The sequence below is a fragment of the Meleagris gallopavo genome, chromosome 17 (assembly GCF_905368555.1).
Source record: "Meleagris gallopavo chromosome 17, MGAL_WU_HG_1.1, whole genome shotgun sequence".
Taxonomy (NCBI): domain Eukaryota; kingdom Metazoa; phylum Chordata; class Aves; order Galliformes; family Phasianidae; genus Meleagris; species Meleagris gallopavo.
This window is the reverse complement of record NC_139420.1, coordinates 9,482,490-9,505,453: the sequence shown is the minus strand read 5'-3', so window position 1 is coordinate 9,505,453 and position 22,964 is coordinate 9,482,490. Positions and strand designations below refer to the sequence as shown.

The window sequence follows — 22,964 nt, the reverse complement described above, 5'->3', positions numbered from 1 at the left end:
GCCATACAACAAAACAGATGAGATACCTGGTGTCACAGTCATCACTAATGGCTTTCCACCAACTCACCTCCTTCAGCTCCAGCTCAATGATCTGTTCCTTGAAGGAGTAAGCTTTATTCTCTCTCTTCATGTTAGCCTTTTTCATACTATCCTGTTGAGCACTGAGAAAGGAAGATCAGAGATGAATCAGTACTGTTCTGTTATTCTGTATTAAGATTCAGGCACAGAAATATAGGAACTCCTGTCCAGAAAAAGAGCATCTGACAAATCCATTCGCCCACCAGCTTGGTGCCAGAAGGAATCAATCTCCAAGTTCACAGAGAAGAGAAATTATAAAAGTCTTACCTCTGTATTATAGACTTATCATACAGTTCTCCCTCTGGTGTCTTCATGATGGCAAATTCCTCTCGAGTAACCTGACACAGAGCTGGATTCTGCATTGATGCTGAAATGGTGCTGATGAGCTGTGGGAGCACTCTACCAGGTGAGAGCAGAGAGAGAGATCCCACTGCATTCATAGATGACTACCAAGAAAACAAAGAGATATGTAATAAATATTCTTTGATATTGTTTTAAGAGTCTGCTCAGTTGAAGCAGGCAATGTTATATTCCTTGAGAGCAACATCCTTCAAGTTTTAATACCTCATTCAGTAGGTACCAGAGATTTATTTAGAATTCTGCTTAGCTACTGGTCCACATTCTTCCCCCTTAAATCCCAGTTGTTTTTACACTGGAGACGTTCTCTTTGGAACTGCCTTTTCCCTAGCTCCTAGGCAGACCTCCTTCCTTACAGGCCAGTTGGTACTTAACTCCACTAAAAAATCACTTTGTTCAAAAACACATCCTCATGCTAACAGTGGAAAAGCAGAAGTTTATCACCTGGTTGTCTGGAGCGTAGGCAGTGAGTCTGGGTAATATGTCATTCAGGTGTTTGGTAATAAAGTCTTTGGGATCTATCTTCATCTTGACAAGGAGGGCTGGCCAAAGACCTGGCTGTACTGCCACTATGAAGAATAAGCAAATATAATAAATACAAAGCAGATTGTGAATACAATTGAACAAAAAGGTAGGATTAAAAAGGAAACAAAACAAGGTATATCATCCATGACCGTGATCTTATCCCTTCACTTACCCAGAGATGGATGATGGCTCACCAGCAGCATCTCCAGAGCCAGCTTTTCTGTCTCAAAGGAATCCACATCCAGCCCAGCTACACTTGAGATGACACACAGTGCCTCATGAAGGACACGGGGAGGAATATAAGTCTTTCCTTGCTCTGATAGCTCGCCTGACTCCATCACCAGGACTTCCTGAGGCATAACCTAGCAGATAATTTATCATTAACATCACAGCAAGCCTTCCTGAGCAAACTTCCCTAGAGTGAAACCGTACGTAACATCAAAATTTAGCTCATTCTGAAAATGCAATCCTGAAGTTTTCAAAGAAAAGAAAGGATAACAGTGGAACCAAAGCAGAGTGCTGACAGTATGGAAAGAATAAGAATGGAGACTATCCTAGATTTGGCATATTGGAGTAAAATAGAACTAAAACTATTACTTTTAGCAAACAGGGCTTTGGAAAAGGTTTAACAGTTGGCTAGAATATGTTCAAATTCTGCTGTCTACTTGTACTCCTTCAAAAACACTTTATTCAGGTAGTTCCTGTAAAACAAGACTTTATTAAGTCTAATCACAGAACGGCCAGGGTTGGAAGGGACCTCAAGGATCATGAAGCTCCAATCCCCTGCCACATGCAGGGCCACCAACCTCCCCATTTCATACCAGCCCAGGCTGCTCAGGGCCCCATCCAATCTGGCCTTGAACACCTCCAGGGATGGGGCATCCACAGCCTCTCTGGGCAGCTGTTCCAGCACCTCACCACTCTCACAATAAAGAACTTCCCCCTGACATCCAACCTAAATCTTTCCTCCCTCACTTAAATTTTTAGTACCTAATTAATGCAACTTAATTTATTTAGCAATGTGTGCTAGCTTGTTCAGTGATATCACACAATGTTTTTCTTTTTTTTTTTTTTTTTTTTTTTTTTAAACAAAGCTGGAACTGAACCATTTTCCTAGCACGCTGTACTTTAATGCAAACCTAGGGTAGGGAGCTGACCAGCAGCAGCATACAAACAGCTAAAAAGGGAGCAGGCTTCTTGACTACTCACCTTATGAGAGCTGAGAACCACTTTTAGCTCCTCTAAGAGCCCATAGGCCAGTTTGTACCCTCCCAGAGAGGACAAAAGCTTCCTAACTGTCTGATGGGCCTGTCTGCGAACATGCCAGGTCCGACTCAGCAGTACAGCAACAAGGGCACGGTGATACTGCCTGAAAACAGAGCAACAAACAGGTTTAGCAACAGGACACAAAAGCACAAAGCATTCAGCACTCCGTACAAAGTCCCAGGCCCACCCTCTCCACCACCTGCATCAACTTTCAGGAATCAGACTCAGATGAGTGGCAGCAAGTGCACCCTACATACTGGATTTTACTCTCGGGGAGCCGCTGTGCGTGGTCCAGGAGGAGGCGCTCCGTCAGCTGCAGCACAGTGCACATTGCTGGGGGAACAGACAAACATTTCAAGCAGCATGTCATTTCATAAGGAAGCAGACATTTTTTTTTTAGCCTGAGAATGAACACGCAGCAAGCAGGACACATTCAAGTAACTGTCCAAAATGAGCCTCTACATAAGCCTTTCTTGGCGAAGCTAGAGATGAGTCCAGCTCAGATCTGACGAGACCAGAAACAGAACTGTGAGCTAACAGAAATGCAGTTAGCTTCATTCCAGCAGAATTTCACTGACCAGTGAGATGTCTACTTTTGTGTAAATAAACAGAGCAAACCAAATAATAATCACCCTGTTCACTGCATCAGTACTGTTAATTCCTAAGCACTACTGAAACACCTTCAGTGACAATAAAACGTGTAATGAATTCATATAAAAGTGCATAATGCTATGTAATTGTAGCCTTGGTATTTTACCTCATACCATCAATTGAGCTTCTACTATCATTAGCCCTTCGGTTTGTATATCAATATTCAATCATATCATAAGAGAAGGAAGAGAAAGCCCTGAAATATAGGTTATAATCCATACTAAGTAAGGTAGAGGTGACTTTCTACATTCAAGGCATCAAATAGCTCAGGGATGTTCAGCACATTAGCTGGATATTTTTGCTCACTATTAACCAATAACAAATCATGACAATGCTTACTCTCAGAATACCAGCTTTAATTTTTGGAGCTAACATGGTAAAGGAGCAACACAAAAGTTTCCAAGGCTTAGAGAAAAGAGCTAACTACAACAGTAGCTCTCCTAAGTACCAGCTCATAGAATTAAACTGTAGCTGGATACATAATAACTGACATTTACCTTCCTCTGAAGCAGACTGCAGGAACTTCTCAGAGGTAAAAATTTGTTTTTTCTCATCCAGGATCAGCTGCCAGAAGCCACTCAGCTTAGACTCTGGTAGGAAAGAGCAGATGTCTATTAAGGGCTTTACCAAACAAGTAAGAGCTTACCAGGGTACATAAAATACAGTTGTTTTTTTTTTCTCCTGACATTACTGAAGCTATTTCTAGCTTCACTTGCCTTCAGTTTTAAAGCTTCTCATTTCTCATTCGGAACTATAAACAGTCTAAAAAACATCTGCTGAAAAAAATAGATATTTCTCTACAGCATGCTTGTGAAATATAAAATCTGCTGCACCTTAACCTTTCATAGGATAAGCCTTTCTAAAAAAGAAGAAAAGGAGGAAGTTGATGTCTGTGGTTTGATACACAGAACACATCTGGATTTTATATCCTGGCAGATGTATGAACTCAGACAGTTCTTGTAATATGCTCAGTTCTTCTAATATGCTCAGATCCGGTCCTGCTGTTTTCCAAAGATACTTTGTAAAAAACGACAAGCCAGTAACACTTCCAATGCTTCATTCGTGTCCCAGCATGTAAGGTCTGGGTGAATTTTCTGTCAGAAAGAGAAATGCTGCCCCAAGTGAATGGATGCTGCAGTTTGCAAGGCTGCAGACATTCATCACTGACATCACCAGGAGAGATCAGAATACACCCTTCCCTGGTTTAGCAAAGGGCACTGATTCTCTATACAGAAGCAATACACCAATTAAGGGATGGCACCTCATGCACACAGTCAAAAAAAAAAAAAAGTTATTCCTCAGGAGCTGTTCATATTGGGTTCTGCTAGATGTTTTGTCATCTTACCAGTCTGTCCCTCAATTACAGACATCCTGCAGATCAACAAAGCTGCAGCAACCCCTTCCGTTACCATGGGAATCTGAGTACTTTGAGATGCTGCTTTTTCTACTGTCTGGATCAGCATGGGTAGCAAGTCCATCGCCTGTAATAACGTGTCACCTGAGGAGACAGAACAAGACAAGCTGCAAAACACGGTCCTTCACATGCTACACCAAAGATACTAATGGTTCTTCTGTTGCAAGATGCAAGAAGCAAACCACACACACACAGAGAAGACCCTGAATCTCCCAGAGTATCTGCCCATCTCTACTATAATTAGACTTCAATCGTGAAAGTGAGAACAATTTTAGTCCTTTTGTCACAGATAAAATGGTCTCATCCCAACACAATTTCTATTCACAGGATGAAAATGGCAATTCAGTGACATAAAAGGAAGTAGTTCATATTATAGGAAGTTTTGACTTTGAAGACTACATTTCTCTAGGAGAACAAAAGTAAATTCCTGGCAAGCTACAACCATCTGTTCCATCTGAAATGGTCACAAGCCAAGGAATCTCACTGATCTGCGACCCTCACTTCCCAGGGAACTGATCAAGTCGTTCCTGATATTTCCAGGAGCAACTCTTCACATGATACTTAAAGAAAGAAAAAAGGATGCTGCAATTTTGTACACTGGAGTATTTGCAGGTGACATTTTAGCCAAAAGCTTGTAAGAGTTTACAAAGTCATCTACTTAAGAAGTACAAAAGTTGACTGCTTTTCTCTTAAGCCACACAGTCAAGAGAATTATTGACAGCTACAGCCTTACCTTTGAAGGAGGCTAGCATGCACTGCAGGTAGGCGTGCCTCACAGCTGAAGTAGAGGTTTTAAGGCCAAATGCTTTCTTTAGCCATTCCACCATCTTCTTAGGGACTTCAGTGGTGAAGCGAACACACCACAGAGCCAGGACAGAGACTGCATGAACCAACGTGCCTTCATGGACTAGGAAGTAACACAGCACCCACATCAGTACAGTAAATGCATAGAACACAGGAACACAGGAAACAGAAAGCAGGTAACAACGCTGGGGTGAGGAAGGAAATTAATGCACATGCTTCTAGCAGACACAGCGTTGTGTCCACAGGGCTACTCAATAAAACAATGCTATGGATTTGACAACAGGCAAGAATCAGGATTTGTCTTGAATAACAGGCCACATAGAAAGTGTGCCTGAGATAAAAGCAGCTTAGCAAACCACCCAAAAAAGGCAAAAGATTTCACCTTCTTGTTGCAGGAAGGGGATGAAAAGCTCAGCCACAGTTCCAGCCAGAGCTTGGCTAGATGATCCAGAAACCACATGGTGACTAAGGCTGCCAATCCCTGAAGGAAAGACTTGTTTCATTAATGCCCAAACTTCAAGCAGTCACCACAAAATCTCAAAACAATCACATTTCAGTCTTTGCACAAACACCTCTCTCTCACTGCTACATCTGCATGCCAAATGCACCACCAACCAACACTTGTCTCCAACCCTGTCTTCCTTTTTACACAGCATACATCACCTTCCTTGCAGAAAACATTTTAACTTATGAGCTTATGAGAGACAGTCAAGAATTTGCCTGCAGTATCCAGAATTCTCTACAGCATTAACTACAGCTAATTCAGAATAACCATGCAAGGCTCAGAACTCCCTCATTCAGCCACCTGGTGGATGTGCTCCACTCGAGAAGCAGCTTTCTTTTAGGATCCTCACCTGAAAGGACGCTCATCTTCTGTGCAACAACTGTCAGCTTCCCCTCTGAGCCTGTCAAAAGAAACAAATAGGTGACAGCTGACTTACAGACAGTGGCCACATGCTACATCAAGTATCTTCTCTGAAAAATGCTAGCTTTGTTACCCCTGATCCTGGCTAAGCAACCCTTATCACACAGACAACCAAAACCAACAGAAAATAAAACACAAAACTCCCTAAAGGCAACAAATCTTTGTTCACCTCCATTGCTTGATCTAGAATTTACTCACCCCCTAAGATGGCAAAAAGGTGCCTGCCCAGCGATTCCACAGCTGAAGGATCACTGCACTGTCGAGCCAAATTCTTTAACGCAACAACTGCTTCATCCATGAGCTGCACGCTGTTGGATTTCAGATGACCTAAAACATGATGCACAAACTAAGAGACCCTTATTACAAACTGCATAAAATCAATGAGACAAGGCCACAATCTTTAAGTGTGGCCTTATATATTAAGTTATATTACCAAGTTGTAGTATTGTCCTCCCACTCAAACAAATCAATCTTGTTAGCAGTAATGCAGTTGTTATAGGTACAGACAAAAAGATGAAGAAAGCCATATTTTGAATTCGTCACTCCCTCCAGAATTAAGCACTTACCAGCCAGTCCTTTCACAATGTCCAGAGCATACTGGCTAAGATCCAGGTTAACAGACAAGAGCAAACAAGAGATTGCTGAAGATAGAAGAAATAATGTCACATTATATTTTGTTAAGTGACTTTCTCTTTTTAATACATCTTTCCACACAGTACATATCAAGAGCAGACAGGGCCAGTAGGGATGAAAAACACCAAAACTGAAGCCCGATCAACAGATTCATTCAGGATTATTCTTAGCACTCAGCTGTGAAATTCTATCCTCAGCACAAACAGTAGCTATCACATACCCAGACTCTTGGAATAACACCACAAATGTCACTTCTCCACATCCAGCCCTTGGACGCCAGACAATCCTCCTGTCTGTGCTCACAGACCCACAAGCATAGTCCAGAGGGATGCACACCCTCACAGCTCCGGAGCTCTGAGGAACAACTGTGCACTCTGGAGAGCAACGTACAGTGATGACACTCACTTTCAATTACATTCTCAGGGCTCCGTAGCAAGGATTTCTGCAGAGTTGGCAAAAGTAACTCTTTGAATTCAGCGTGAGAGATGTAGCGAAGAAGTGGAGAGCAGCTGTCCTGCAAAGGGAACAAAGTGCTGAGCACAGCAGCACTTGGACAGAAGTATAAACAGTCCTGTAAGAGTATGTCTCACCAGCACATGCTTCTGAGGCTTTGTCTTGCTCATGAGGATGGTCTTCACGTAGAAATCCAGAAGAGCACTCTGAACAAGCAAAAATAGCAATGACAGCCACAAGACAACCTACACAGCCCTCTGCACACCTCTGGCCAGGCTCAACACTTCACTCCATTTTGCTCTGGAAGACAGCCCCATCCACTAAGCAGAAGCTTTGTTCTCACCCTCACGTAAGATAGTTGAGCAGAGATCAGTGTTCTCTGCTACACCCACCAGCCCAACATTCAAAACCCACTGAGAGCCAGCTGCAGCCTTTAATTCCTACAACCAGGGAGAAGGCTGCAGTGTTGGCAACCTGTGTAAAAGCACAGACTCACATATCTGCTACCTCCTTTATAAATTCATTCCACTGTTTTAACCAGTGCATTCCTACTGAATTGACAGATAATGAATCTCTGCTTCTCCACGACAAAAAGCAATGCTACTTGTTACCCAACCCCCAGTAAAAAGGTAGAAAAAAACCCAAACCAACAGGAATATGGCAAATTTACCTTGTGGCGTTTAATAATTTCAGTCTCTTTCTGAGCTGTGCAGAACTGTACCACAAGGCCCAGCATTGCAGCATAGCTCTGGTTTGGCTCAAGACCAAGAATGACAGATAGGTACTGATCCACCAGATCTTGGTTCTGATGAGGAACAACGAGAACAACAAAAAGCACGTTAATGCAACAGAAACTAAAATTGGTACTGAATAAAGTTAGATGAAGGATACATCACCTCTTTCCAAAGTCTGTTCAGTTTTTTCACTGCTCCAACCACTGCCTGCTTATGAGAGCCTCCCAAGACTTCCAGAAGAAGTAAACACTGAACCTCCACCTGCCAAAGGAAACAGCAGAGAACACCCTCATGGGCCTGCTTCTCAGAGAGCTCGTGTCAAACCAGAAGCATCAGATGCCAGTGATCAACTGCATCTGCTTACAAAGAAGTCCTTAGGCTGTTTCAGTTCTTCAAACAGGAAAAATTAGAAGCTGCCACTGTTTCCAACCTACATGAACCACTTTGCAGAATTGTGGGTAACAGTTCTAGAAAACCTGACTTTGAAACCAACAGTTATATGAAGTTTCATCATCTTAAAATGTATGCCAACTACATTCCAAGATGCTGTGAGTGTGGTCCCAGCAATAGATTACCAAAGAAGGCAGAAAGAAAGCAAAAGATGACTTAATACCACATGATTGAGTATCACAGGCAAGGCAGGGAGGCACAAGGAGCTGACAGCGTGTTTCAGACAGCACCTTGGATGCACCACTAGCACAGCATAGTCTAGAAACACAGGTACACACCACTGTGTGCAGAGCACGTGCAAGACTGCCCCATCTCTTGCCTTCTCCAGAAGAACAGGAGAGATCAAAACCCACCAGAAAGCAAAGAAAATCATTCTATAAACCCGGGTTTTAATGTGACGTTGTTAGTCATATTCAGAATTATTTGCAGCGTTTCATCAAACTGAAGACACAAGAAATATTTAAGTCCTCATCTCCAAAGGGTATTTCCACAAACCAAACAGAACCTACCAGCTTTTTCCAGGTTTCTCCCTGTCTCTTGTCAGGTGTTGGAAAGACTGTGCGTACCAGCAGGCATGTCCAGGAGAGTGCCAGCAGGGCTGCAGATCCACTGCTCTTACTGTTGTGGAAACAGAAGACAGTGGTAAATCTACAGCTCCTGGTACATCCATTACACCTACTAATCTAGAACCAGTGCATGTACACCAAGACAAAACGTCAGCTCATCAGCAAAACATTTTATAGCAGAAAAAAGTACAGCTAAATTCTTAGTTTCTAGAAGAAATAACTGGTGCTCATAAGCTCTGATGGGGTTTGCTTGCTTCTTTGCTTGCATGTTTAACACTCACAACTTCTGATCAGCACAAGAGGCCAAATCTCACCTGCTGAGAATGAAAAGATCTTTTTCTGATCTTTCCAAAAGCGTTACAGAAATGAGATAAATGCTTTGCCAACTGAGACTGCCCAAAAAGTAACTCAAGATTTCTCATCTGCTGCTCATCTTCACTTCAGTCATAGATGCCAAATCTTTTCTCAGCTTGCATTCCTTCCCAGCACACTGCTCAGCTCTGATCCATGCCAATTCTCCTCTCCTTCCTCCACTTCAGGTGGCAGAAGCCAATTCTCAGCTCCCTGAGGATCCCCCCCCGATTCTGATCTCTCTTTAAGTGAGATAAGGTAGCAAATATTCTCATGCACAATGCCAACCACCCTGACACAGACACCTGAAGGGTAAATGCTGTAACCCTGCAGACCTTTAAACCCAGATCAGGTATTTTTGTAAAAGCTACACCTCTGCTCAGCCAGAAGGCCAGAGGTGGATGGAGAAAGAGCATTCACGAGTTTATCCTCAGCGCTTCCGTCTTTAACAGAAGTAAAACTGTAACTTGGACCAAATCCCCCAGCAGTAACACCAAGAAAATCCTTCTGCTTCCACAGAAGATGTGAAAGAGGTAAAATAACAACATTTACACTGAGTTAGTCGCTACTAACTTAGTCTTTAAATTGCTTTTTAACAGCCGTTCCGAAAGCACCAGCAATTCAGAAGTGCTTCCACACAAAGCGCCGCGCACCTGGGAGCTCCAGCCTTGCCACTGATCCCTGAAGACTGAAGTGACTGCAGAAGGTTTTTTGCTGTTGCATCTGGCTGGGACTCTGCGAGCTGCTGAAGTGCCAGCTGCAGGGCTCTGCGCGACGCCGCATCCCTAGTGGGAAGGAAAAAACACAGCTCTGTAGAAGGATGAACCCTGCCAACACGACACGCATTACAACCCTCACAGCACACAAAGGGCTCTGCTCTCTCATTGCAGCCAACAGTTGTTTTATCCTTGCTGTTCCAAAAAGCAGAGAAGGTTCTGGCAGAAAGCTCCGTTTCCTTCTCCAGCTGACAGAAGCCATGTGGAGGCACCCCGGCAGGCTCCAAAGGAACGCACAGGCTCTGGGCAGCTTCTCTTCTGTAACCCTGCCTAAGTGTCTCTAAAGGACATCTCCATCTCACTTCTAAAGGACAACGACATGGAGATGGGCATTCTTGCAAACTGAGCCACAGGATGCAAGTTAGGATCTCAAAATCAAAAGCACAAAGTGTCGTAAAACTTTTTAATGTCAAACCTAACTTGAGAGGATCATCAGTAGACATCAGCTTCCTGGCATTTACGTGGCACTGCATGCTAACATTTCCAGATGCTCCATGCCTACTTAACTGGTCAGTGCCTTGACACTAACAGACTGAATAACACAGCTTTCTGCATCAAGTTACTCACCGGTATCGGTGCAGAGTAAGGCAGAAGAGTTTGCAAAGGCCTTTCACTGCACCCTCGGGAAGATCTGTAACAGATTGGATTTCAGAATGTTTCTTTATGGATCACCACACAAAATATTTAATACACTTTGCAGCTGCAAATCGGGAAGTGATTTCACCACATATGAAGGTGTTTGCAAGGATCATATTTAGGTTTCTCTCTTTTATACATGTTTTATGTGTATTTTTTAAATAAGGACAACATTAGAACACACTATTCCACAGTCGCCTTCAGAATATGGGAGAAATCAAAAGGACTGTTAAGAATGTTGCTTTTATTATGACCATCTAAAATCTCTGCACGTGCACCCTCTATACATGGAAATATTTACATGGGTTTATATCAATACTCCACGAATCATTACAAAACCAAGCAAAGACTCAGAGAGAAACAAGCAGTCCATGCTCCCATGAAAAACTTACACACGTGATGCTCCTCAATGGAGAAAGTCCATGTGAGTAACAGAGTTCTGTGTTACACACAAAACCCACACCTGGAGTTAACTGGGAAGAAAGCAGACATTCCAGGTGCTGCCACCCCACGCTCTAAGGACCATCCCACAACCTTCACACACAATTCAAACAATGGACTCCAATTTTCTCCTCCACCCCGGGGATCAAATCGGCACCCCAATGCTTTTACCTTTCCCAGAAATGCATTTTCCCAGCTCACTGAGGATCTCTCTCCTCTCCTTCACGCTGGCTGTAGTTACTTTCACTGCAAACCTCTTCAGTGTGTCAGAAATCTAAAAGCACACACGGATGGGGAAAAGACATCAGAGCGCCTCTGGTGTCCACATACAGAACACAGAAGCAGGGCAAGCACAACCAGCAGCTGCACAAGCTCTTATTGACCAAATGCAATCAGCCGTGGCCTCACCTAGCAGGGAAAGGCTCATGCAAGTTGCAGCTCCAAAGCCTCCCTGTTAAACTGTAGGATCATGGCTTTCTGCTTGCTAATCTATAATGGCATCCCTAAAGGTTCATCCACCCTTCTAAAAGCACAGAGTGACAAATCAATGCCTGAGAGCACAAGGACTTGAAAAGCCAAAACCCCACGCACTTCAACAATGCAAAGGTACTTTTTAAGGGTGTGCAATCTCCTAAAGAACCCCTTAAATGCACTTCTAACTACTGGGGGCCCACCACATAGTTAACCACACTTCCTAGAACACTGACCTGTGGTTTTTGTCACTGACTGTGAAACTGCTTGCAGGAAATCAAGACAAGAATGCACAACTTGCCTTTATTCTCATCCAGGATCAGCATACACGACCCAGGAGCTTCATACATTGGACTCGTCAGATTAGAAGAATTTATGCCTTGCTATAAAACTCCTCCCTTATGTCATCAATAGCACTCAAGGAAAACAGAATAAACAGAACGGAATGCCTTTGCATGCCCGTGCTACCGCTGTGTTCCTGTACATGCAGGCTGCCGGGGCCTGAGACAGCTGGCCAAGTGAGACACAAGCCTGAGGCAGCCTTCATGCAGAGTGGATGGTGAGAAAAAACTGGGAGGCAGTTTATATTCTCAGAAATGCGTTCCTTCAGCTGCTCAAACTGCTCCAATGAACGTCCAAGTTTTAAAATTAAGCGTGAGAAAAGGCTTTGGGCAGCCCGACCAGCGCTCAGGATCACAGCCTGCTATGCCCTGCATTCACTTCAGGTAAAACAATGGGGCTCCAGGGAGGGCTTGTAAAATTCCCCTCTCAAACTGAACGACTCTCCAGGCAAAGCGTTACCGGCTTTGCCACAAAGGGCGTTTCAGAAGCACAGGAAACAGCGACCAGAGGAACGGGGATCGACTCCGCTCTGCCCAGGAGCTGCTGCCAGCACAGCCCTCTCGGCGGGGAACGGGGACCGGGCACGGGGGGCGGTCCGTCCCGGAGGAGGGGACGCCGCTCGGCGCCTGGAGGGCATCCCCGGCCCACCGGGACGGTACCGCAGCCGTAAAGGATCTCCTTCAGAAGCCTTCAGCCCTCGTCCTCTGCAAACCAACCGAGCCGCGTTTCCTCGTGCTGCTGAATCAGCAGTGCGGAGACACGCAGACGTGATAAACCAGTTAATTGTGCCGGCAGGCCGGCGGCCCGGACGTGTGGCACCACCGACGGACTCCGCCGGCAGCGTGGACGGGCGGGAGCGCTACCGGCTGCGGCGCCGGGCTCTTCGTGGCACGCCGAGTACGTGTCGGAGCGCCGGGAAGCGCCCAGGGAGCAGCAGCGGGACGCGGGGCCCTCGGGCTCTCCGCTGGGAGCCGAGCGGCGCGGTGCGCCCCGCAGAGTCACAGAGACCGGCCGGGCGGGACGCGGCTCCAGCGCTGCCCCCCTCCCCAACTCCCGGCGGCTCCGGCGCGGCCCCCCCACCCCCAGCTGACCGCCACGTCCCCGCGGCACCGAGCCAGGCCGCACGGAAGGGCCGAAAGAGGGCGGCGGGAAGAGGCACGGTGAGGCCGTGCCGCGCGGATCAGCGCCTCCACCACCGGACCGCCGCCGCCGCGGGCCCGTCCCGCACCCACCTGCGTGTCGGCCGCCATGGCGCCGCCTGCGCCCTCGGAAGCGCTCCCTACTTCCGGGGCGGCGAGCGCCGCAAGGTATGACGGGACAGATACAACACCGCGCCGGGCGACTCCGCCCCGCCTGTAGGGGGCGCCCCGCGACAGCCCAGCCCGCTCCGCTCCGCCCCGTCCTCCCCGCCTGCAGAGGGCGCCGCACCACTGCCCGCCCCGCCCCGCCCGCCAGAGCACCGAGCACATCGCCGGGACACGGGACAGCGTTCGGTACAGAGCTTTATTTGCGGCCGCAGGGCCGGCAGCCCGCTAGTCGAAGAGGCCGAAGCCCATGTCCTCATCGGACTCCTCAGACTCCTCCTTCGGCGCCTCCTTGGCTGGGGCGGCGGCGGCAGCAGCGGGTGCAGCTGTTTCAGTGACCACCGGAGCAGCCGCCACGAAGGCGGAGGGGTCGGCCAGGAACGCCTTCACCTGCAGAGGGAAACGCAGAGCTCGGGCAAACCGTGTGTGCACCGCGATGGGGCCTTTGCAACCAAAGAGGCAACACTCGCTGCGAGCACCCGACAGCCCCTGAGCCTCCGGTCAGGTGTGGCCGTTACCTTTTCAGCCAGTGGGAAGGTGTAGTCAGTCTCCACCGCCACCGCCAGCACCCGCTTGTACCCATTGACAATGGAGTGGGGCACAGAAGCGATGGTCGGGTACCCGATCTGCAGGCAGACGCTGGCAACGTTACGAACACCCTGCGAGGGAGAGGTTTGTGTTTGTGCAGGGCCAGCACCCAGGCTCCAACCAACAGGCAGTGGCACATCGCACAGAATGCACCCACATAACACAGCTCCGGTGAACTACACAAGACATCGGTATCTGAACCATCTCCAGGTTTTTCTGAAGCAGCTTCCAGATTCCATACGTGCTTCACTGTCTTAACATGTTCACCAATCCCACACACACCTCAGTTAATGAAATACATGGTATATTTTCCCTTCCTTCGACCAAAAAAGCCTACAGAAGGCACTCCTCCGCCAACTGTTTCTCCAGGACACCTGGCAGAGCTCCTGGCTCTGCAGCACTGCAGAAAACACCAAAGGTGACACTCCGCCCTGGGACAGGGTCTCCTGTCCCTTTTCTCCCTGCAGTGGAAGAACTGAACGTAATAATAAACAAGGGCTGTGGCACTGACCTCCAGGAAACGCTTGTGCAGGGTCTCCTCAGTGATGTCCAGCACTTCAGGGTTGTAAATGCTGCCATTGTCAAAGACCTGCTGGATCACCAGTCCAAAGGAGAAGGGAGAGATGTTCAGCATGTTCAGCAGGGTGGCTTCGCTGGCACCCACTTTGTCTCCGGTCTTAATGAGCTGCACATCACTCTGAAAAAAGAAGAGGAAAAATGAGTGAATACACACCAAGATATTCAGGTAAACCAACACAGCAGCACACAAAGGTATATTCCTCATGACAAGAAATGGCACTCAAGTAATGAAGGAGCACAAGGAAAAGACACTCAAACACAAGCTAAGGCCTCACGAGCAAGTGCTGCTCACCAGGAGGAAAGCATTGCCTTAACTCAGCTCCCTGCAGCTCATTAACTCCTCCACAAGAGCTTAACCACACAGCTGGGAATTGATGGAGGAACTTAAACCCATCTCCCACTCCACCATAAAACTAGAAGAACCTAGAACAAGAACCTAGCCCAAAATGAAGCAGTCAGACTGCTAAGACGGTATTTCATTACAAATGGAATCATCAATCCTTGCTCCTGACCAGAATTTCAATGGTCCCTCTGGAAATCTTTGTGGTGATGCCCAAGGCCTGGAAAAATGAGGTCTTCTCAGGTCCGAGACCAGTGTTCTGGGCTGGCACAGTCACATCACAGGGAGCAATCGCACCAGCACGGGCAGCTGCTGGCACCTGCAGGAAGAAGAAACAAGGAGATCTGCTGGAGGAGTGCTGACCTCTCAGGGGCATCAGCCCCATCCCAATGTGCTCCAGCAGGATGGACATCAGCTGAGCACGCACAAGTGAGATGGAACTGAAAAGTGAGGTGGAATTAAACACGGGTGAGTCACCCACAGCTGGAGGGGCTCCCAGCCACCAGGTAATCCCGACAGCTCTGTATTATCTTTAACTCAGCAACCGCCAGCCCCGGCACTGCGAGGTCCCACCCCGTACCTTGTTGGCCAGCAGCATGTCCCGGATCTCAGTCAGATCCTCCTTGGTGAAGACAAAGCCCACGTTCCCACGGATGTGAGGCAGCAGCCTGAAGGAAAGCAAAGCGTTCAGCCCCACTCCTCACACACACCCCCGGGAGGCTCGGGGCGGTACGCACTTCTCCAAGGCGGGGTTGTTCTCCAGGTGCCCGCGGATGGCTTTGCGCATCATCGTGTTCTTCCCCATCAGCACCACGGCCTTCCCGCGCAGCGACATGCGGATCTGCTGCATCTGCTTGGAGCCCACGTTGTCCGCTCCCACCACGAAGCATTTCGGGTAGTCATCCAGCAGTTGCTGCGGCGCACGGAGCACCGTCAGCACCCCCGAGCTCCGGCCGCTCCGTGCGCTTCCCAACGCGTTTATCACGGTCGGGCGGCGCTCGGCCCCGGCCCGCATCGCGCAGCAGCCGCAGGGCGCGGCCCGGCCCCGCTCCCCCCGGCGCCCCAGCGGCACTCACGATGATTTTCATGAAGTAGTTGGACTTCCACGTCGCCCTGTCTTCCCTGGGCATCGCGGCGGTGCTCCAAGGATCGCCCGGCGGGTTTAAAGACGAGCTGTGAGCTGCGAGAGAGGCGCGGTCAGCCGGCCCCGCGCCCTGCCCGCTTCCCCGCCCTCCCGGGCCCGGACTCCGCGCTCCCCCAGTGACCCCGACACCCCCGGGGCGCTCGGGGCCTGCAGCCGCGCGGGAGGCGCCGCGCGACGCACCCACCTCCACGAGGGCTCCGGGAAAGAAGGGCCGGAGGGCGGGGCCACCGCCTTTCATACGGCGGCTCTCGCCCAATCGCAGCGAGCCACGGGAGGGCTCTCGCGCAACCCATTGGCTGCCCGCAACCGCCAATCGGAGCGGACGGCGGCTCCGGTTGGGCGACGCGCTCGTCATTCACAGGAGCGGCGCCGCACTACGGCGGAAGGCGCGGCGCGCCCCCTAGCGGTCGGAGGATCGCGCGGCGCTGACGGACAGAGCTGCACCGGCACGGAATAACGGTACAAACTTTATTGGCGTAACTGCAAGAACGTAAATGGAAGCAAAGCACAGCGAGAGCGTTACATGGCGGGAAGGCGACGCGGCGAGGCCCTAACAGAGCCGGTTATTGCCTTCCGAGGGCTGCAGGGCTCGGCCCGCCCGTAGCTCACGTTGTGCGGAGGCGGCACCGGCACAGCCCGGCACGGCGCCCCGCCCCCCGCGGCTGTTCGGCCCGGCCCGCCCCGCCCCGCAGCCCGAGCTGCGCCCCCCGGCCCCGCGCCGCACTAAGCGGCGCCCCGCGCCCGTTGGGTTGAACGGCACCGCCACCGCAGCGCTGATAGAAAAGTCGCTCTCTTTCAAATCACTTCAAAACCAATTTCTGTATAAGAGGATTAAAAGCAAATTAGATACGAATTCGAAAATCAGTGTAGAAATCTTATCAAAGACAGGATACAGTATTCATTCCCGTAGTAAAACCGGGCGCGTCGCACAGCCCGCCCGGGGTTTGGCATAACAGTCAGTATAAAAGTTATTGCTGTAGCATCTCTTAGGAGCACACGTGGGACGGGAGCACAGAGAGGGGAAGGGCCGAAGGCTGGCAGCTCTCGTTAGCAAAGAGAGGAAGAAGAAAGAGAAAGTTAGGACTTGGTTTGGTTCCTGGCTTCTTAAACCCCTCCGCTTCTTCCCCCCCTCCCTGGGAAGAGCTCAGGCCCTGACACAAACGTGCACTCCTGCTGGGATGGGCGGTAATGCTGTGCTCTGACTCCCTGCACCCACACTTGTGAAGGGGGACAGCACCCACTGCTTCCCACATGCTGAGAAGAGGCATGGAGTAACAAACCAGGAAGAACCCACAGAGTAACACCTTCATTCCTCTTAAAACAACAACAACAAAAAAAAGTGGTATCAACTCCTTACAGTGTAATGGAACTGGAGAGACCCTTGCAGGGCCGTGGCAGCCTGTGCTGAGGCTCTGATCTGTAAGTCACACATGCCACGTGGCTCTAGGAGCAGAGGCAGGGTGCTGCCGAGATCCTGGGGTGCCCTCGCTGTGCCAGGTGTCAAAACTGCTGTCTGCAAGTGTCAGGGTTTGCCCAGAGCTGACAAAGGCAGAATCCTACACACAAAGCCGCTCCTGGCAGGAGGGGCTGAGGACAGCCCCCCTGGTGGAGCTCTGGGGCTAAGCTCAGCTGTCAGTCATACACAGACACACCGTAATGAGGGGACCGAGCCTCTCTCTACTGAGACACAGCAAGGGCATTTCCAGTCTAATGGTCCGTCTCGTCTCTGGATCTACTGCCTCTCTGCAGCAGCACTGAGCACTGCCACCCGCCCCCTCCCCTGCCTGGTAAGGTTTCTAAATCACAGTAATGTTCAAAGAGACAGAACTGCCACAAGGGGCAGCAGAAAGATGCTTAGCTCCCATCTATGATGCCTTTAACAGAAGAGTTTGAGAAAGCAGTTCTGACAGTAGGGCTTGTCGTTCTGTTCTTTGAAGGTTCCTTTGTTGAGCTGCTTGAGGCAGAAGGCACAGACAAAGTGTTCGGGGTGAAATTTCTTGCCCATGGCAGTGATGCAGCGTCCTGTGATGGGCTTCTGGCAGCCAGAGCACAGCGAGCCGCGGCGCTCGTGGTAATGCACCTCACAGTAGGGCTGCCCGTCGTGCTCAAAGAAGCTGCCGTTGATGAATGGTGTGAAACATTCCTGCAAGAGGAGAAAGCAGAAGGAGACAGATTCAGCAATGAGCTGGGGACGTGGGCAGCTCACAAACCTCAGCTCTGTGGCACAAACCGGCCGCGCCGCAGGCAGTGTGAGTTGCTGCCTTTCATCATCCTGCCGTGCACCGAACCAAACTCCTGTCTGTTGAGAAGAGCTTCCAAGGAAAGGCTGAGAGATGGACAGGTACAGCCACAAGGAAGGGAAACAGCCATGGCTTCAGCTGGCTTCCCTCGCACAAAGGAAATAAAACCAGCTACCAGGCAGGAGGAGGAACACTCCTTCCCTTGGGACAGGAAACACTGCAGCACCTTCCTCTCCTTTTAACTCCTAATCTCAGCCCAGCTTCCCCACAGCGGGAAGCAGAGGACGGGGATCAACAAAGTTTTCTTATAGCAAAATGCAATGAATGTGGGGCTGGTTCCAAATGACAAAAAAGAACGTTTTCAAAAGCAGTCTCTCCAGCACAGCTGGCATTAGAGATATGCTTTGCACAGGATCCGGATTCCATTCACTGAACACAGCAGCAGAAGGGCCCAGAGGAGAAGCCAGATCTCCAGAATCCTGCTGTTGCCAGCCCAGACACCAACCTCTTTCCCCACAGAGAAAGCTCAGCTGGACCCCAGTACAAACAAGAGCCCAGCAAACAACATGCAGAGCCACCAGTAGCTAAACACTCACAACACCATGGTCAAACACCATTTGCCTACAGCAAGTCCAAACTTATCTAATGCAGACAATTAGTCCAATAAACAGCCTCCTCTCTCAGCAGGACAGTTGAAAAGTCTTCTCTGCTTTGGCAAAATGGAGAAGATCCTGCCTTGTGTCTTGGAAGACATCAGAGCCAGCCCCACTAAAACGAGCAGTGTGACAGCAGAGAGGAAAGCAGAACTGCATGAAAAAAATCTCAATGCTGGCACAAAAAGCCTGGCCCTGCCTGGCCCCACGCAGCAAGCACTGCCATTTTCTGGCTCCATTCCCCACACACCACTGCAGGAGCCAGACAGCAATGGACAGGCAGTGCAGTGCCCTGAACAGCAGGAACCAGCAGCTCGTGATTCTGCTGCTTAATCTGGCCTCTGCCTTTTTGTTTCACTCTAGGAAACACTGGCTTGTATTTGCTCTTCTCTTGGGGCCTGTAAGAGATAATATTTGCAAGGCTCTCTGAAAGAGTGCCAAGCATTTAATCTGCAGTATTCCTGTTTATTATGCCTGTTGTATGGAGCCTGCCACTATTCCACTGACATGCATGCTTGTCTGAACAAGGTCAGTTTCATTAGTTTACGTTGTCAGATGGAGCATGAGAGGAAGATCCTCAAAATCTGATCGCTGAGGCAAGTGCTTAGAGAGAAGCTTAGCTTATAATTGTTTAAAGGTCACAAAACATGTCTCTGTTTATCTGTGCACTGCTGCAGAAGCCCTTTAATCGCAGCTGGGAACAGAAAGAGCAATGCAGCAAGAAGGTTTCATGTAAACAGGCAGAGGAGCAAGAAGGTGTTTGGTTGCTGACGTTTTTATCTCGTGGTGCTGGTGGTCTCCCATGACCCCACAGATTCCTCCTTCCCGATAAGGGACCAGATGCCTGCAGGATGTGAAGGACAGGGGTCCAGCAGCAACAAAGGACCTTGGTTTTCTTACCCGACAGACAAAGCACTCAGGATGCCACAGGGTGTTTAAGGCAGAAATGTAATTTTCCAGGATAGCCCGGGCACAGCCTCCGCACTTGGGAGCAAACATGTCGAAGTAATCCTTGCGGCAATAGGCTTTGCCATCCTTCTCATGAAATCCTACCAAAGAAGAACAAAGGCAAAGATCATCAGCTCCAGACCCTCATCTACGGCAGCCAAGCTCTGTGGGGTAAGCAGCGGGGGTAGGATCACCCTTCCTCTCCCCTAACACACAGCAGGCAGCTGTTTCTTGCTCTGCTGCCCTTCCTGTCCCATGCACACACATGCTCATCCTCTATAGAGAGGAAGAGAGTGAAAAGATTTCTGGTAAGATCCTTCCCCCATGAACAGCTACTTCCCTTGGAACTTCCATCTCCAGTATTTCCTGTCAACTCAAGCCAGCCCCTAATAGCAGCTCTGCCTTACACACTTGTCTGCAGTTCAGGAAGGAGAATGTTTTCCCCTCACATTAATCAGTAATACCTTCAGGTCCAAAGAAAACTCCACACTGGGCACAGAAAAAGTGTTCAGGGTGCCACGTCCTGTCCAAAGCCGTCACCACTTTCTGTTCAGAAGAAGACACAAAGAAAAGTCACATTAAATCATGGCTTCAGCTTGGAGGTGAGCAAGAGGGGAGGGAAGAACACATTTAAGTCGACGCTAACAACTGCATGCATCAAAATAGATTGTTCTTTATAGAGCCGAGTCAATTCTTCCCTGTTTCTAGCTCATTTAGACCTTCCCTATGGGATACTTTTTTTTTTTTTTAAACCCTAAAAAGACCTTACACACTGCTTCCTCCCTTACACAGAGTCCCTCCAACTCTCAGGACTAGCACTGGTGCTGTTACTACAGGCTACCAGCAGAAAAGAGCTGGGGAGTCATCATCAGAACGATGAAACCACGTGGAGTTTCAAAGGATTACAGCTTCAGGGAAGGTGAGGGGGACTGAACCACCTCATTAATGTAAAAATTGTACCAGATCGAGTCGTTTGCCTTTCAGAGCCAGGGCAAAGGCAAAACAGAAGCCCCTATAAACATCTTTCACACAGGACACACAGATAGAGCTTTTAACAGCAAGGCCTGCAGCACCTCGCCAGGAACTCACATCAAGGATTGGCCCGTTGCAGTAGTAGCAGCGAGGAGAGAAGAGGTTGTGGTAGTCCTTCTCGCAGTAGGGCTGCCCATCCCGCTCAAAGAAGTTCCGTGACCCAATCTCCTCCTGGCAGTGGGTGCAGACAAAGTGCTCAGGGTGCCAGGTTTTCCCCATGGCTGTAACTACCTGTTGGGAAGACAGATTATGAAGGACAACTCCATCTCGCTCTCCCCAGACCACATGACAAGATACCAGCTGGAGGTCAGCAAGAATGGCAAGTTCTACTACTCAAGTGAGCCCTGGACTGGGGTAGCATGAAAACTGAATTACCTATCATCTCAGGAGAGGGCAGTCCCTCAAGGGCAGAGTAGAGGTCACTGGAGGAGCTTACAGCGTACCTAGCCAGTGGATAAATAGAGTACTTCAGTTTCTCCAGCATCTCCAGTCTCTTCAGCCTCACGAAAGAAACCCTCCCCACTGCTCCCAGCTGCAGGCCAAGGCTCAGCAATAAGACAGCACCTTCAACCCACCTGCCCAGCAATCGGCTTCTTGCAGGCTCCGCACACACCCTTGGCGACTGTTGCTACCCCCAGTTTGTTCAGGTCAGACTGCAGGCTTCCCAGCATGGTGTCCAGCTGACTGCCAGGCTTGGGGGTGGTGGATGGTGGGGAGCTGCTGCCACCGGCTTTCCCCTGTGCCATGAACTGTAGGGAAGAGGAAACAAAGATCATATAGCAAACGTTGCTGCACTTCCCAGAAATATCTCTGCTCTTGCTGCCAGTGGCACTTCTGTAGAGACAAACCAGAGACTGCTAGGAGACAGCTACGCTCTCTGCAGAAGCCTGGGAGAGCCAGGATCAAGTACACGCATTCTGCCCATGCAGAGACATGCAGAGACCCTGGGATGTAAAACAGCAGAGCTGGCAACTAAGGATTTGACTTTCTTTTGCTGTACACGCAGCAGAAGTTACTAGCTGTTCCCAAACACTCAGTACAGTGCTCTGTAAGCCTCTGCCAAAAATCTCCCTTTACCTCATCAGTTCCTGGCCAGCTGTCAAAGCACAGACACCATCCAGAGGGCCCCTTCCCTTTGACCTCTTTCTATCCCTACTGCCACTCTCTATCCTTCTTAAAGGGATTTCTCTTCCACTCTCCATCTCCCTTTCATCTAGATCTCCCTTTCCTCCATCTGCACTCTTTATGTACATTTCCTTTTTTGCCAAATCTCCTTTGCCCCATCAGGTGGCCCCCATCCCACGCCAAAGCTAAGCAAGTGGAAGCAGGAAGGAAATTCCCTTCAAGCTGCCTGTTGTTTACCCACACAGAGGGCAGTGCATCCACAGCAGAGCCTGAGCAGACAGGGCTGCAATGGAAAAACTGCCACGTCTGTTGTTGGACCTCTGGAAATGCACAGGGAAGCATTTCCATACAATCTTCATCCCAGAGGCAGTTTCTGGAACTCCACACTGCCACAGTACACACAGCTTGGAAGGGCTTCCCAGAGGAGAACAGGGAGAGAAGTTTTACTTAGGTTCACAACTTAGGAACAAAGTATGTGCTCTCCTTGGACACCAAAGCTGCTTTTACAGGAGAACTGCAGTAATGAGATATAGATTATTTTAGCTGACTGCACTGCAATAGCTACTCTCAGGCCTAGAAAGACCCACAGAAGTCCCCGCCCGAGATGCTGCTGTGAAGCATGTTTTCTCCTGCTAGGGGGTCAGATTAAAAACAGATGTGAAATCCACACTTGTGAACGACCCACTAGGTGCCATATGGGCAGGGGAGCGGGACTTCCTGAAGTGTTCCAGAGCCCTGGTAGAATTTGCCCTTCCAGCCACTGGAGGAGCTCTACTCCCTGTCCTGCAGCCAGTCGTGCTTGTAGCCAACCAGCTGACTCAGTGACAAACCTTGGTTTCCACTTGTTTGTAGAAAAATTCTCATGACAAATAATTTCCCAGCTCAGCAGCACAGAAAAGCCCCAGTGTCTGGAGCCTGGAATAAACCCTCTGCCATACAGCTGTTACCTGCTACCAAATGGTTACAGTGAACATCTCCAAAACACTCCACAACAAGGAGACTCACAGGAGAGGGACAGCAGGGCCCCATATACACAGAGCCAGGGCAGAGTCCCAGGACAAGGTCAGGGCTTTCTGCATGGCACAGCACAAGGAAAAGGATTGGGCAGAGCTAAAAGAATCGTATCCTCTCACTAAGC

The 22,964-nt window shown here is 49.2% G+C and overlaps 3 protein-coding genes across 13 annotated transcripts in view; all 3 read right to left on the bottom strand.

Moving 5' to 3' along the window:
* Positions 1–13,206, bottom strand: part of GCN1 (GCN1 activator of EIF2AK4) — a 40,813-nt gene extending 27,607 nt beyond the window's left edge. For both annotated transcript variants that reach the window (XM_010720467.4, XM_085238677.1), the window contains exons 1-22: positions 13,106–13,206; positions 11,232–11,334; positions 10,551–10,614; positions 9,861–9,992; positions 8,800–8,908; positions 8,003–8,101; positions 7,777–7,911; positions 7,244–7,312; positions 7,059–7,167; positions 6,587–6,661; positions 6,219–6,347; positions 5,950–6,000; positions 5,478–5,576; positions 5,025–5,198; positions 4,223–4,375; positions 3,375–3,467; positions 2,484–2,559; positions 2,170–2,329; positions 1,133–1,322; positions 880–1,004; positions 346–524; positions 68–161 (exon numbers count right to left, since the gene is read on the bottom strand). In XM_010720467.4, the coding sequence (XP_010718769.2) occupies positions 68–161; positions 346–524; positions 880–1,004; positions 1,133–1,322; positions 2,170–2,329; positions 2,484–2,559; positions 3,375–3,467; positions 4,223–4,375; positions 5,025–5,198; positions 5,478–5,576; positions 5,950–6,000; positions 6,219–6,347; positions 6,587–6,661; positions 7,059–7,167; positions 7,244–7,312; positions 7,777–7,911; positions 8,003–8,101; positions 8,800–8,908; positions 9,861–9,992; positions 10,551–10,614; positions 11,232–11,334; positions 13,106–13,123 (2,436 nt within the window). In that variant the 5' untranslated portion in view covers positions 13,124–13,206. The remainder of the gene's footprint in view (positions 1–67; positions 162–345; positions 525–879; positions 1,005–1,132; positions 1,323–2,169; positions 2,330–2,483; positions 2,560–3,374; positions 3,468–4,222; positions 4,376–5,024; positions 5,199–5,477; positions 5,577–5,949; positions 6,001–6,218; positions 6,348–6,586; positions 6,662–7,058; positions 7,168–7,243; positions 7,313–7,776; positions 7,912–8,002; positions 8,102–8,799; positions 8,909–9,860; positions 9,993–10,550; positions 10,615–11,231; positions 11,335–13,105) is intronic.
* Positions 13,207–13,362: 156 nt separating this feature from the next.
* Positions 13,363–16,157, bottom strand: RPLP0 (ribosomal protein lateral stalk subunit P0). Its single transcript, XM_085238682.1, has 8 exons — positions 16,013–16,157; positions 15,761–15,864; positions 15,422–15,597; positions 15,265–15,352; positions 14,857–15,003; positions 14,277–14,462; positions 13,696–13,836; positions 13,363–13,567 (listed from the first exon to the last, which is right to left on the bottom strand). The coding sequence occupies exons 1-8, from the start codon at positions 16,119–16,121 to the stop codon at positions 13,406–13,408; spliced, it is 1,113 nt and encodes a 370-aa protein (XP_085094808.1). The 5' UTR covers positions 16,122–16,157; the 3' UTR covers positions 13,363–13,405.
* A 125-nt stretch (positions 16,158–16,282) lies between these two features.
* Positions 16,283–22,964, bottom strand: part of PXN (paxillin) — a 41,051-nt gene continuing 34,369 nt past the window's right edge. For 9 of the 10 annotated variants that reach the window (XM_085238679.1, XM_010720474.4, XM_010720471.2 and 6 more), the window contains 5 exons: positions 21,277–21,450; positions 20,759–20,932; positions 20,134–20,215; positions 19,622–19,770; positions 16,283–17,971 (listed from right to left, as the gene is read on the bottom strand). In XM_085238679.1, the coding sequence (XP_085094805.1) occupies positions 17,705–17,971; positions 19,622–19,770; positions 20,134–20,215; positions 20,759–20,932; positions 21,277–21,450 (846 nt within the window). In that variant the 3' untranslated portion in view covers positions 16,283–17,704. Of the gene's footprint in view, positions 17,972–19,621; positions 19,771–20,133; positions 20,216–20,758; positions 20,933–21,076; positions 21,145–21,276; positions 21,451–22,964 lie in introns of those variants that run through there. The other variant, XM_031556027.2, reaches the window with a different exon arrangement.

What these genes read in the sequence shown, in the direction of transcription:
- RPLP0 (XM_085238682.1), bottom strand. Translation starts at nt 16,121, where the DNA reads ATGGGTTGCGCGAGAGCCCTCCCGTGGCTCGCTGCGATTGGGCGAGAG. An exon ending in ACATGCTGCTGGCCAACAAG is followed by an intron (nt 15,004 to 15,264) that starts GTACGGGGTGGG and finishes TTCTTCCTGCAG; the next exon opens with GTGCCAGCAGCTGCCCGTGC. An exon ending in TGCACAAGCGTTTCCTGGAG is followed by an intron (nt 13,837 to 14,276) that starts GTCAGTGCCACA and finishes TCTCCCTCGCAG; the next exon opens with GGTGTTCGTAACGTTGCCAG.